Raw genomic sequence first — 13,676 nt, forward strand, 5'->3', positions numbered from 1 at the left:
ACACATTACAAGAGATTTTTGAAAATTTCTCTAACCTTCCCGTTTTATTTTTCTTCCATGTAAATCTGGAAAATAACTTTTTCCCACAAAGCTCCTCAATTCTCAACACCATGAAGTAGAAGTAAGAATGTTTCACAAAAAACTTAATTATTGGAGAAATAGTTATGTCAGGGAGGGAGAAAACTGAACAGCCTCCAGAATACATGTTGCCATTCTGAACATTGATTATGTATTTCAAATGGGAAAGAAACATTCTGTGTGACAGTACAGCAAAGGTGGGAGGTGGGCCTGGGCAAGTGTACCAAACTTTCCCAGGCTTGTGTGTATATCACTGGCCCTTCACTGGCTACGTACTGAACACCTAAGTGCTGCAGAAGACACTGAGTTCTCAACAGCAGCCAAAGAGCCTGGGGGAATCTCACAGGACTAGGCTTCTCCTTGCCTCACTCAGGAGAATGGGGCTTCCCCAGCTTATGTCTTGAACTATGTCCCCCCAAAATATGTGTTGAAATCCTAACCCCTGTACCTGTAAGTGTGATCCTGTTTGGAAAGAGGGGGTTTCCTTTGTTATGTTAATGAGGAATTACAGTGTGATGTGGGCCCTAAACCTAATCATTCTGCATTAAAAAAAAGCAGAATAAACACAGACACACACAGAGGGAACAGGAAGACAGATGACACAGAAAGATGACTCCACAAGCCCAGGAATGCCAAGGATGGCTGGAAGCTACTAGAACCTGAAATAGACAAGAAAGGACCTCTCCCTAGAGCTAGACCCTGAATTCACACTTCTAGCCTACCAAACTGTGAGAAAATTAATTTATTTTTGTTAAAGTCACCCACCTGTGTTATTTCCATTACAGCAGCACTAGTTAACTAAGACATTCTCAATTTTGACGTCTAAAGGACATTTCATTATACTATTCCCCTTTACCTTGGCAAATTTTAATTTATATTCTGGATAAGCAAATAATCGTTTTACTTGATTTTAGCAACTTGGCAATGAGGCACTTCAGGGTCAAGATGGTATGAAGACAGCACACATAAAAAAAATACATTTTAAAAATGTACGCTTACTCCTCACTCATCAACTGTCTCCTTATTGGTCATTTTGCATTTACAACAATATTAAACCATCTAGTATCCAACTACTCTTCACATTAACGACATAGGTCTGGCAGTAACAAACGCCGAGGTGCCAGGTGAGAGTAATCCTGGCTGTGATGGTTACGGTTATGTATAAACTTGGCTGATTTTCAGTGTTTTAGCAGTTATGGCACTGGGTTCTGGGTTTTAATGATGTAATCTGGCAGTTATATAATGAAGTAATTTCCCAGTTATGTAATGATGTAATTTGGCAGTTATGTAAAGATGTAGTCATCCTCCATTTTGTGATCTGATGTGGTCACTCTCCATTTTTGCATGACAACCTGGTCTTTGAAATCAACGTCGTCAATAAGTGAGGAGTGGGTGTATAGCTGTGTGGGAAATGGCTGTATTTTATGCAGATAACGTGCACTCTCTGCATTTGCTTGCCAGCTCCATCCTCCCCCTCTGTAAGTGTGCTATGATAATTTACTACAGCAACATGTGGAAAGGAATTGGTATGGCGGCACTTGCGAGGGTGCCTGGGGGGGTAGGCCCCAGCTGGAAAATAAACACAGAGAGCTCATGCTATTTGCATAAAAATATGGTATAGTCTTTTCAATAAATGGTGTGTTGACTAAATAGCCATATTTTTTAAAAAGGATATTGACCCCTTACTTCATGCTGTACATAAAAATCAATTCTAGATGAATTACAAATCTAAATGTGAAAGACAGAACAATAAAGCTTTTAGGAAAAAACATGGAAGAATACTTTCATGACCTTGGGAAAAGAAGACTTGGCAGTGCAGGTGACAGAGCCCGAGGAGACATGCAGGTTATCCTCACAGAGAGGAGACCAGCATAGAGCACCAGAGCTCAAAGAGACATGGAGGTTGTCCACACAGAGGAGGCCAGCACAGGGTGTCAGAGCCCAAGGACACATGGAGGTTGTCCACAAAGAGAGGAGGCCAGCATAGGGTGTCATAGCCCAGGGAGAAATGGAGGTCGTCCACTCAGAGAAGAGGCCAGCATAGAGCGTCAGAGCCCAGGGAGAAATGGAGGTCATCCACACAGAGAAGAGGCCAGCATAGAGCGTCAGAGCCCAAGGACACATGGAGGTTGTCCACTCAGAGCCCAGCATAGAATGTCAGAGCCGAAGGAGGCATGGGGGTCGTTCATACACAGAGGAGGCCAGCATAGAGTGTCAGAGCCCAGGGAGAAATGGAGGTTGTCCACAAAGAGAGGAGGCCAGCATAGAGTGTCAGAGCCCAGGGAGAAATGGAGGTTGTCCACAAAGAGAGGAGGCCAGCATAGAGTGTCAGAGCCCAAGGAGGCATGGGGGCCGTGCACACAGAGAGGAGGCCAACATAGAGCATTAGAGCCCAAGGAGACATGGAGGTCGTCCACTCAGAGAGGAGGCCAGCATAGTATGTCAGGGCCCAAGGAGACATGGAGGTCGTCCACACAGAGAGGAGGCCAGCATAGAGTGTCAGAGCCCAAGGAGACATGGCGGTCGTCCACACAGAGAGGAGGCCAGCATAGAGTGTCAGAGCCCAAGTGGGATGAGGAGAGTAAGCCCAATGTGGGGTGTCGGGGGGAGGAGGGAGTCATACAGGGTATTGAAACATATGTGGAATAACAAGGGCATCCACACGGGGGTAGGGTAAGAGACTGGATATTCACAAGGGGGTTGATCAAATAAATAATGTATAAAAAGGATAATGGAAGTCAAGTTTCTCAGTCTTGGTAAAGCAAATTACAATATGGAAAGGGAGAAAACTAGAATAAGCACTGCGATGCTGGATTGAAATTGGAGGTACCATGAACTCATGCTTGGAAAAGCAGAGGGTCAGAGAAAAAGAGGAAGACCCTCAACAACATGGACTGACACAGTGGCTGCAACAATGGGCTTAAGCATAACAATGACCGTGGGGATGGCGCAGGGTGGGCCAGTGTTTCCTTCTGTTGTACATATAGGGTCACTATGAATGGAAAGTGACTCCATGGTACCTAACATCAACAATACACAATGTGACATGATAGCTATGGGTTATGGAAACTCATCAGTGCAAAAACTAACTGCTGTTAAAATTTAGTGGCTTTTTGAACCCATGTTGTCCCTTTCAAGTACAGCGATTTATTTAGAGCAACAATTTATCAGACACATTGCCGAAAACTTTTGTAGCTCTCCAGAAAATGGTAACTGCCATGATCGATTAGGAGTGGAGAACATAAGTTCTCAAAACTAGAACTTATTACAATGTTACAACAAAGATTATCATCTAGCTTCCATTTCTATAGGAAACAAGAAGTCAGAGCAAGTAAACACTGCAGCTGTCCCAAGGAGTTTTTCATTTCCTTGAAAGTAAACCATGTAATTTTTATATAACAAGTTATTATATCATAATGATTTTGAATTCCTAATTAGTAGATTTAAATTTGAATTTTCAATTATTTTATATTCTCTTTGTAATTGTTATTACTGAAAAATAAAGAATACAGGCTCACTTGGAACTTTTACTTAAGAAGGGCCATTCTCAGATTGGCCAAGGACGGGATGGCTGTGGCCAGGCCAACCAGCCCTTAGAGACCTGGTCCAGCTCCCAGCGCGACCTGGAATTCCTGCCAGTGGTTTTGGCCAGGCGCAGAGGCCATCAGCCTGGTTTCACAAATTAAGACTTTTGCCTTTGGGACAGCCTCATGTTCATATTTTAGTGCATTGTTATTTAAATTCAACTGCTGGACAAAGGAGATTCTTTTTTTAATGGCAAGAAACAAGTCTTTTTTAAAAGCATATTGGTCACAATATTGGTCTTGGCCCGCTTAAATCCCAAAACACTTAGGCTCCTCCTATGGACGGGATGGAATAAGAGGAATAACAAAGGACAGCAAGTAAAAAACAGAACAAAGAAGTAGAGAGTAAGGGGAAGGGGAAAGAAGGGCTCCTGGTTGATTGCCTGCCTACAAACGTTCCTTTTTCTCCCAACAGGTGTTGGCCTGAGTCGGAGCATGACCAAGTTCCGGTTAGCAGGGAAGATGCTGGGAAAAACGCCGAAGTGGATTTGTCCCTGGGTTTAGAAAAAGGTTTAGAAGGTCACAACAAATAGACTTGTCCCAGGCGCGGTGTCCCAGGACCCTGGAGACCTCATCGCAGCGCGCGCCGCGCCCTCAAGTGCATGGTCCTGAGAGCGAGCCCCTCCCACTCCCCGCGTCCCGTTACCAGGCAACGGGATGCCGGACCCGGAGCGGCCGAGCCGAATGCTTGGGGGCAGGCAGTTGGGGAGAGGAGTCTTCGGCGCCAGAAATGAGCCCCGGTGAGAGCTGGACCGGGCTGTGCCTTGATGGGAGCCGTGGGAGGGGGACGGTGCGGGGAGCGCCGCTGCCCCGGGCCTGAACATTGAGCCTCCGGGCTTTCCTGGCCCTGTCTGGAGTGGGATCTTCCCGACTAGCCGCACGCCTCTCCTCAGTGTCTCCCACCCCTTCCGGCCCCGCGCACCGACCCCGCTCCATCCCGGCCCCGTCCTGCCGCGGTCCCAGCGCGCCGTCCCTCCGACCCGGCGCGCCCTCCCTCCGACCCGGCGCGCCCTCCCTCCGACCCGGGGCGCCCTCCCTCCGACCCGGGGCGCCCTCCCTCCGACCCGGCGCGCCCTCCCTCCGACCCGGGGCGCCCTCCCTCCGACCCGGCGCGCCCTCCCTCCGACCCGGGGCGCCCTCCCTCCGACCCGGCGCGCCCTCCCGCGGCCCCGGCGCGCCCTCCCTCCGACCCGGCGCGCCCTCCCGCGGCCCCAGTGCGTCCTCTCCCCGACCCGGCGCGCCCTCCCGCGGCCCCAGTGCGTCCTCTGGCCGACCCGGGCGCGCCCTCCCTCCGACCCGGGGCGCCCTCCCTCCGACCCGGGGCGCCCTCCCTCCGACCCGGCGCGCCCTCCCTCCGACCCGGGGCGCCCTCCCTCCGACCCGGCGCGCCCTCCCTCCGACCCGGGGCGCCCTCCCTCCGACCCGGGGCGCCCTCCCTCCGACCCGGGGCGCCCTCCCTCCGACCCGGCGCGCCCTCCCTCCGACCCGGGGCGCCCTCCCTCCGACCCGGGGCGCCCTCCCTCCGACCCGGCGCGCCCTCCCGCGGCCCCGGCGCGCCCTCCCTCCGACCCGGGGCGCCCTCCCTCCGACCCGGCGCGCCCTCCCGCGGCCCCAGTGCGTCCTCTCCCCGACCCGGCGCGCCCTCCCGCGGCCCCAGTGCGTCCTCTGGCCGACCCGGGCGCGCCCTCCCTCCGACCCGGCGCGCCCTCCCGCGGCCCCAGTGCGTCCTCTGGCCGACCCGGGCGCGCCCTCCCTCCGACCCGGCGAGCCCTCCCGCGGCCCCGGCGCGCCCTCCTTCTGACCCAACGCGCCCTCCCGCGGTCCCAGCGCGCCCTCCGGCGGACCCAGCGTCTTCTCCTGCAGCCTCCAGGGGCGACCATGTTCGCAATCCCCACCTTCTCCCAACAAAACCAAAACTGGGTGCATGCTTCTGTTACAGAAGAGCGTCTTGAAGAAGATGTTGACTCGGTTCTCCTTTCAGCAACCAAGATCCTAAACTCCTCTGAGGGGATAAAGGAAAGTGGTGACAGTGAAACAGGTAAGGTCCCCAAGGCCCAGGCCTAGTGGTGTTTCTGCCTTTTACTACAGGTGACGGTACATTGCCCACATTCCCTGGCCCAACAGGGGTGCTTCCAGTACACAGTTTCTCCCAATAACTCGTATTATTTTACTGGTAAATTAGGAGGCGGTGGTGGTTCAGGAGTAGAATTCTTGCCTTCCAGGCTAGAGACCCAGGTTCAGTTCCTGGCCGGTGCAACTCACGTGCAGCCACCACCTGTCTGTCCGTGGAGGTTTGCAGGTTTCTGTGATGCTCAGCAGGTTTTCAGTGTTGCTTCTAGAATAAGACAGACCAGGAAGAAAGTTCTAGCGATCTCCTTCCAAAAATCAGCCAGTGAAAACCGTATGGATCACAACAGTCGGATTCCCAACCAATCGGGGATGGTGCAGGAGCGGTCGCTTTGCACGCTGTTGTGCAGGGGACCTCATGAGTGAGGCCCTGACGTGATGACAGCTGACAACGATGATAGTTAGCACTTCCGGCTCAGTGTCTTTGTGCCAAACGTTGTTCTATGCACTTACAAATATCAACTCACTGAAGCCTCGAAACCCCATCAAGTAAGTACCACCATTATCCTAATTTTACAAACGAGGAGGCTGAGGCACAGAGAGGTTAACAAACACTCCAAAGTCACACAACTAGCAAGTGACAGAACCAGAGGTCAGCAGAATGGCTCCAGAGTTCAGGCCTCAATCAGTATACCACACCTGAATACTACATAAGAATTGTTGATCGTTTTGGACAGACACTAAAAAAGATATATTCTTTTTCTAAAGAAAACTTTTTTTTACGGTAAATATTTGTGGACTAAAGAGTATTGTGGGGGAGGCAGATAGCTGTTTGAAATAACCAAATAGCTGGTTTTCAAGCTTCATATAAACCATGAATAAAAAAGATGTGTGGGAATACCCAGCTGGGTACCAGGGAATCTGAGAACACTGAATTTGGGGCCTCACTTCACAGAGAGAAGTGCCTCTCAGAGGAGCCTGGTGTCCAGTGACATGCCAGGGGAGGGGCAGAGCCCACTGGCCTGAAAGGGTGTCTAACCACTGCATGCCCAGGGCTCATCTGCCACTTAGTCTCTGGTCTACCTCCCAAAGAAACCCTGGCAGTGCAGCAGTTAAGAGCTACAGCTGCTAACCAAAAGGTCGACAGTTCAGATCCACCAGGCGCTCCCTGGAAACCCTCTGGGGCAGTTCTACACTGTCCTGTAGGGTCGCTATGAGTCAGAATCAACTCGATGGCAACAGGTTTGCTTTTGGTTTTATACCTCCCAAAACTGTACACTTAGCAGGGACTTAATAAGCGGTGAAGTGTGGTTATGTTCTGTCTCCTGTGATTACTTGCATGACTGAAAACTTCCCTTCCAATTCTACGATCACATAATTCCATGTGGTTCTTTAAATATTGCTGAATTTGAAAATTGCCTTCCTTTTGGGAATAAGTAGCAGCCAAAGTCTCTGGAACTCACAAGAAAAACAAAAGTGATTTTAATAGCTTTTAAAAATAGATAAATCCACATGCCTACTCTCTGCCTACACTGAGGCATCTGAACATTGCTGGAGAAAAACTCATTTTTGAGTCATAACTATGAATCTAAAATGAGCACTCAGTGTTATCTGGGAACTTACCTGATTTCTCCTCTCCAAGATAGCTGCTTCACTCCTCGTGTCTCCTCAGCTCTCCAGCCCCCTATCCACCACCCCTCAACTCATAACATGATCTCACACTATTTGAAAAAAACAGAAGCCATCAAACCAAAACTCCCTAATCCTCCACCTTCAGGTCTGCTAACCTACCTGCCTAGGTACCCATGTTCTCTGCCTTCCAGTGAAGGATTGTCCTTCCTCAGTTAAAGACCCCATCTCTTCTGGAATTTTTAAGTCTTAGCTTCTGCAATTAGCCTCCCTCATTCTTCAAAATTATTCTTTTTCTACTATAGGATTCCAGCACGCAAGCATGTTAGAATCACCCATGTTTAAAAAATCCTTCTTGACCCTCACATCTTTTCCAATATCAACCGTATTCACCATCCCCTTCCACAGTAAAACCAGAAAGAGTTGCCTATATTTATCGTCCACAAATGTTCACACTCATTTGGGCTTCTCTGCTGTCACTCCATGTAAACTACCCAACCTGGGTTAGCGCTGACCTCCATATCACCCAGTAGTGTTTATAACTGCTCCCCTGAAACACAGACTGGTATATCCAGTTGCCTACTTGACATCTCCACTTTGATAGCAGGCAACTTAACTTTAACATAGCTAAAAAGGATTTCTTTTTCTCCTAAAATATGTTCCCACCCCATTCTTTTCCATTTCAGCAAATCACATCATCATCCATCTATCTGCTCAGAGCAAAAACCTGGGAGTCATCCTTGATTCCTTTCTTCTCTGCTTATATCTAATCCTCTAGCAAATAGTCCTGGCTTCATCTCCAATATATATCCTGGCCTGGCTCTTATATACATACATACATATAAACCCACTACCGTAGAGCCGATTCCGACTCATTAGCAACCCTACAGGACAGAGTAGAACTACCCCCCAGAGTTTTCAAGGAGCGGCTGGTGGATCTGAACTGCCGACCTTTTGGCTAGCAGCCGAGCTCCTGAGAGAGAGGCTTCTTGGGTATTTATGTATTTTCCCCTCCATCTCCTCACTAGCATCCTAGTCAAGTTACCTCTCCCCATCACTCAGACAACAGCTAAAGTAATTGTCCCCTTACACTCCGTTATCATGCAGCAAAGTGATCTTTAAAATGTTTCTGTCAGATCAAATCCCACCCATGATTAAAATCCTCCACAGCTTCCAGTTTCACTTAAAATCAAAGCCAAACCTATCAGCTTGGCCTGTGAGATCTAGCCCTGTCTCCTCCTCTGGCCCCACATCAGACTGTGCTCCCACCCTCTCATTAAGCTGTACATTCTGGCTCCCTCTGGTCCTCAAACACAGCTACTTGTTCTGCTTCAGGACCTTGCTGCTTCCTCTGCTCAGCATCTCTTCCCATGGCTGGCAGAGACGTAGCAAGGGGACACAGAGGGGCAGAATGACATTCTGAGGTGCCACAAATATGAAAGGTGCCTGACTGAGGCAGTGAGAAAGACGGGGAAGGCATTTCTGCTGACACGTCGCTGATAACAACATCTGTTCCATCTTGAAATTGGGGGCAGAGAGCACACCTTAGAGACTGCCCCCAAGCACTCGTTACCTTCACTATGCCCCTGACCTTTGGCCCCTTCTTGGCACTTGGATTTTCAGCTGAAGTCTCATATGATCAGTGAGGACTTTTCTAGCCACCTTCCCCAATGCTGATCCCACCCCACTCACTGTCTCTCACATTCCAAAAAAAAAAAAGCCAAACTCATTGCTATAGAGGCGATTCCAACTCATAGCGACCCTATAGGACAGAGTAGAACTGCCTTGTAGAGTTTCCAGGGAGGGCCTGGTGGATCGAACTGCTGACCTTTTGGTTAGCAGCCATAGCTCTTAACCACTGCACCACTAGGGTTTCCGCCTGGTTTATTTTCTTTGTGTTATCACTGTTTGAAGTTATCTTGTTTGGTAATTCCTTTGTTTCATTTTATTTCCTGTCTGCTCCTTTAGAATGTAAGTCCCATAGGAGCAGGAATTCTGTCTTACTCATTGCTGTATCTATAGCACCTATGACGGAGCACACCATGTTATTCATTGCTGTATCTATAGCGCTTACGGCAGAGCACACCATATGATACTCAACATCCAAATGAATGAGGTAGTTGGGGGAATAAACCACTAGAAAGTGAAAAAAAAAAGTCTAAATCATTAAGTTATAAAAATTATTCTAGTTTCCAGATAGAGATTTTAGAGTGAGGGAAGACTCCAGACCTCCCTCCAGCAGTACCAGATGAACAAAAAATGCTCATAGTTCTTTTTTAAAATTTTCTTATTTGTCATATCTCTTTACTAAGGCTTTAGATTTCTTTTGTCCATGTATTTCTGGTTCAGTTTTAGTAAAAGGAATTCTATGCTTAATTGCAAGTCCTCCTCATGAAACAAAGGAAATTGTACAGAAAAAGGAGCCTGCAAATGCAGGAAGGTGATGGAATTTTGAACAGTGATGCCAGTAAGAATAAACTGAAGACTGAAAACAAGAATAAAATCCTACTTCATGTTTAAATATGGAGGTTTGTGGGACTTACAACTGCAGAGCAGAATGTAAACACTGTAAAGCTTTAGTGTAAAAATAATACAACTGGCAAGTATCAGGACAATGGAGAGCAGATGTGGAAGTAGAAATGCTAATTTTCTCATCCTTCTTGGCACTATACACAATAGAAATATACATTTACTGTTATTTATTTAAAAATAGCATGTATACTATGACCCCACTGTTCCAAAATCATTTCTGTTTTTTCCACATCAAGGCATAGATTGCTGACTGAAGGGTGAGTGCCTAAAATTAACAAGTTAGTTCTGGGTGGTGGGATTCTAGGTGATATTCTTTTTGATTTGCATTTTGGTCTACCTGAGTTCATTAGAAAAAGTTATTTTAGGATCTGGAAGACTTCACAATGCCTTCCTGCACTGGTCCAGACCTTACTTCCATTCCTTTTTCCTCTATGTGATGAATTTTCAGACTACCAAGAGTTTAACTGCCATTTTATTCCCAGTAATGCAAGTAGGCTGGCTGTCCCTCCCTGTCCTCCGACTGAAGGTGGGCTTCTTTAAAGCTCTAGGCTCATAACCAGTATTGCTCCAGTGATGGGGGGCAGATGGTGCAGGGTTTGACATACTTTGCCACCATCTCTGTAAGTCTGGCAGGCTACCACTCCAAAGGAGAAGATGGGATGACCTGTTCTAAAACCTTCTCTTCCGGCAGAAATCATCAGCCCAGGGGAATACCGAGTCATAACTCTAATTTCACTCAGGACACTGAAAGTTTTTAAATTCTTTAATAAAACAGTTTTAAAAAAAAAAAGCAAATAGCGTATCATTTGGACAATGAGGGTTGTATGTCATAAAATTTGCATACGTTACACAGGCCCTTCCTCTGTTGCTGATCTATGATCCCTCTTCTAGGGGGGCATATATAAATCTTTATAGACATTGCTTAAGGGCAAAAGGACAATCTGTTAATCCAGTTTGTTTCCCGTGATAAACCAAACCAAACCCGTTGTCATCAAGTCGATTCCAATTCCCTGGTCAGGGGGAAAATATGAGATGGCCATTTCACAGAGCCTGAGGCCTATAAAGTATTTTGCCAAGGGTCTCCCATGTATGAGGATTACTAGTTTTTTTGTTTTTGTTTTTCTGTTTTTACAAAAAAGATTATAGTTCGTACCCAGAAACAAAGATATTTGAATTTTTGAGAGTTTGAGGTTTGGTGTTAAAAGTTAGTGGTTTATTATAAAGCTAAAAACACTGCAAGAACCTCTGGCAGTTATTTTAATTCAAGAGAGAATAATTTCTTACACCAAATATGTAACAAGCATTGGGGTCTTCACAACATAATATCAAAGTTCTCATTATCTCTTGTCTTATCCTACAAAGTTAGTTTTCTATACAAATGTTTAAAAACATAATTAAACCACAGGTTTTTCAATTTTACATTTCAGGATATAGCTGCAGAGCAGAATCAGAAAATCAAGTCCAACCACAGTCAGCATTGAAAGTGAGTGTATTTCATTTTTTAATCTCTAAAAATCCATGAAAAAGCTGAACTTTTTCCAAATAAATGCATATGGGCTCTGTCATTTCATCCCCAGAAAAATCCTTATGAAACCCACTGGTTAGTTAGCAAGAATGACTACGAATGTGTCTTTAATGAGATGGAGAAACAAATCACCAGCTTCATATGGAAGGGAAGGAGGCCCCGGATAAATAAGGCATTACTGAAAAAGAACAAAGTGGGAGGCCTTGCTTTACCTGATTTTAGAACCTATTATACTGCCACAGTAGTCAAAACAGCCTGGTACTGGTACAATAACAGATACATGGACCAGTGGAACAGAATTGAGAATCCAGACATAAATCCATCCACATATGAGCAGTTGATACTTGACAAAGGCCCGAAAACAGTGAAATGGGGAAAAGACAGTCTTTTTAGCAAATGGTGCTGGCATAACTGGATATCCATCTGCAAAAAAATGAAACAAGACCCATACCTCACTCCATGCACAAAAACTAACTCAAAATGGATCAAAGACCTAAATATAAAATCTAAAACGATAAGGATCATGGAAGAAAAAATAGGGACAACGTTAGGAGCCCTAATACATGGCATAAACAGTATACAAAACATTATAAAGAATGTAGAAGAAAAACTAGATAACTGGGAGCTCCTAAAAATCAAACAGCTATGCTCATCCAAAGACTTCCTTCACCAAAAGAGTAAAAAGACTACCTGTAGACTGGGAAAAAGTTTTTAGCTCTGACATTTCTGATCAGTGCCTGATCTCTAAAATCTATATGATACTGCAAAAACTCAACTACAAAAAGACAAATAACCCAATTGAAAAATGGGCAAAAGATATGAATAGACACTTCACTAAAGAAGACATTCAGGTAGCTAACAGATATATGAGGAAGTGTTCACGATCATTAGCCATTAGAGAAATGCAGATCAAAATGACAATGAGATTTCATCTCCAACAAAACAAAAAACCAAACCCACTGCCGTCGAGTCAATTCTGACTCATAGGGACCCTGTAGGACAGAGTAGAACTGCCCTATAGAGTTGCCAAGGCTGGCATTAATCCAAAAAACACAAAATAATAAATGTTGGAGAGGCTGTGGAGAGATTGGAACACTTCTACACCGCTGGGGGGAATGTCAAATGGTACAACCACTTTGGAAGTTGATTTGGCGCTTCCTTAAAAAGCTAGAAATAGAACTACCATACGATCCAGCAGTCCCACTCCTTGGAATACATCCTAGAGAAATAAGAGCCTTTACACGAACAGATATATGCACACCCATGTTTATTGCAGCACTGTTTACAATAGCAAAAAGATGGAAGCAACCAAGGTGTCCATCAACGGATGAATGGATAAATAAATTATGGTATATTCACACAATGGAATACTACGCATCGATAAAGAACAGTGAGGAATCTGTGAAACATTTCATAACATGGAGGAACCTCGAAGGCATTATGCTGAGTGAAATTAGTCAGTTGCAAAAGGACAAATATTGTATAAGACCACTATTATAAAAGTGGATAAGACCACTATTATAAGAACTTGAGAAATAGTTTAAACTGAAAAGAAAACATTGTTTTGTGGTTATGAGAGGGGGGAGGGAGAGGGGCATTCACTAATTAGATAGTACATAAGAACTACTTTAGGTGAAGGGAAAGACGCCACACAATACAGGGGAGGTCAGCACAACTGGACTAAACCAAAAGCAAAGAAGTTTCCTGAATAAACTGAATGCTTCAAAGGCCAGGGTAGCAGGGACAGGGGTCTGGGGACCATGGTTTCAGGGGATATCTAAGTCAATTGGCATAATCTATTAAGAAAACATTCTGCATCCCACTTCGAAGAGTGGCGTCTGGGGTCTTAAACGCTAGCAAGCAGCCATCCAAGATGCATCAATTGGTCTCAACCCACCTGGATCAAAGGAAAATGAAGAACACCAAGGACACAAGGTGATTACGAGCCCAAGAGACAGAAAGGGCCACACGAACCAGAGACTACATCAACCTGAGACCAGAAGAACTAGATGGTGCCCACCTATAACCTATGACTGCCCTGACAGGGAACACAACAGAGAACCCCTGAGGGAGGAGAGCAGTGGGATGCAGACCCCAAATTCTCGTAAGACCAGACTTAATGGTCTGACTGAGACTAGAAGCACCCTGGTGGTCATGGCCCCCAGACCTTCTGTTGGCCCAGGGCAGGAACCATTCCCGAAGCCAACTCTCCAGACATGGATTAGACTGGACAATGGGTTGGAGAGGGATGCTAGTGAGGA

At 46.2% G+C, this 13,676-nt stretch overlaps 2 protein-coding genes across 6 annotated transcripts in view; both read left to right on the top strand.

Annotated features, from left to right (window-relative positions):
- The window catches only part of PDLIM3 (PDZ and LIM domain 3), a 45,992-nt gene extending 41,790 nt beyond the window's left edge, over positions 1 to 4,202 (top strand). Inside the window, exon 7 of the mRNA XM_049866257.1 lies at positions 4,078 to 4,202. Within this exon, the coding sequence (XP_049722214.1) occupies positions 4,078 to 4,195 (118 nt within the window). The 3' untranslated portion in view covers positions 4,196 to 4,202. The remainder of the gene's footprint in view (positions 1 to 4,077) is intronic.
- Positions 4,203 to 4,321: 119 nt separating this feature from the next.
- CCDC110 (coiled-coil domain containing 110) overlaps positions 4,322 to 13,676 on the top strand; it is a 41,695-nt gene continuing 32,340 nt past the window's right edge. For all 5 annotated transcript variants that reach the window (XM_049866245.1, XM_049866242.1, XM_049866243.1 and 2 more), the window contains exons 1-3: positions 4,322 to 4,402; positions 5,602 to 5,700; positions 11,318 to 11,373. In XM_049866245.1, coding sequence (XP_049722202.1) covers positions 4,393 to 4,402; positions 5,602 to 5,700; positions 11,318 to 11,373 — 165 coding nt within the window. In that variant the 5' untranslated portion in view covers positions 4,322 to 4,392. The remainder of the gene's footprint in view (positions 4,403 to 5,601; positions 5,701 to 11,317; positions 11,374 to 13,676) is intronic.

Source organism: Elephas maximus, chromosome 22 (assembly GCF_024166365.1).
Source record: "Elephas maximus indicus isolate mEleMax1 chromosome 22, mEleMax1 primary haplotype, whole genome shotgun sequence".
NCBI lineage: Eukaryota > Metazoa > Chordata > Mammalia > Proboscidea > Elephantidae > Elephas > Elephas maximus.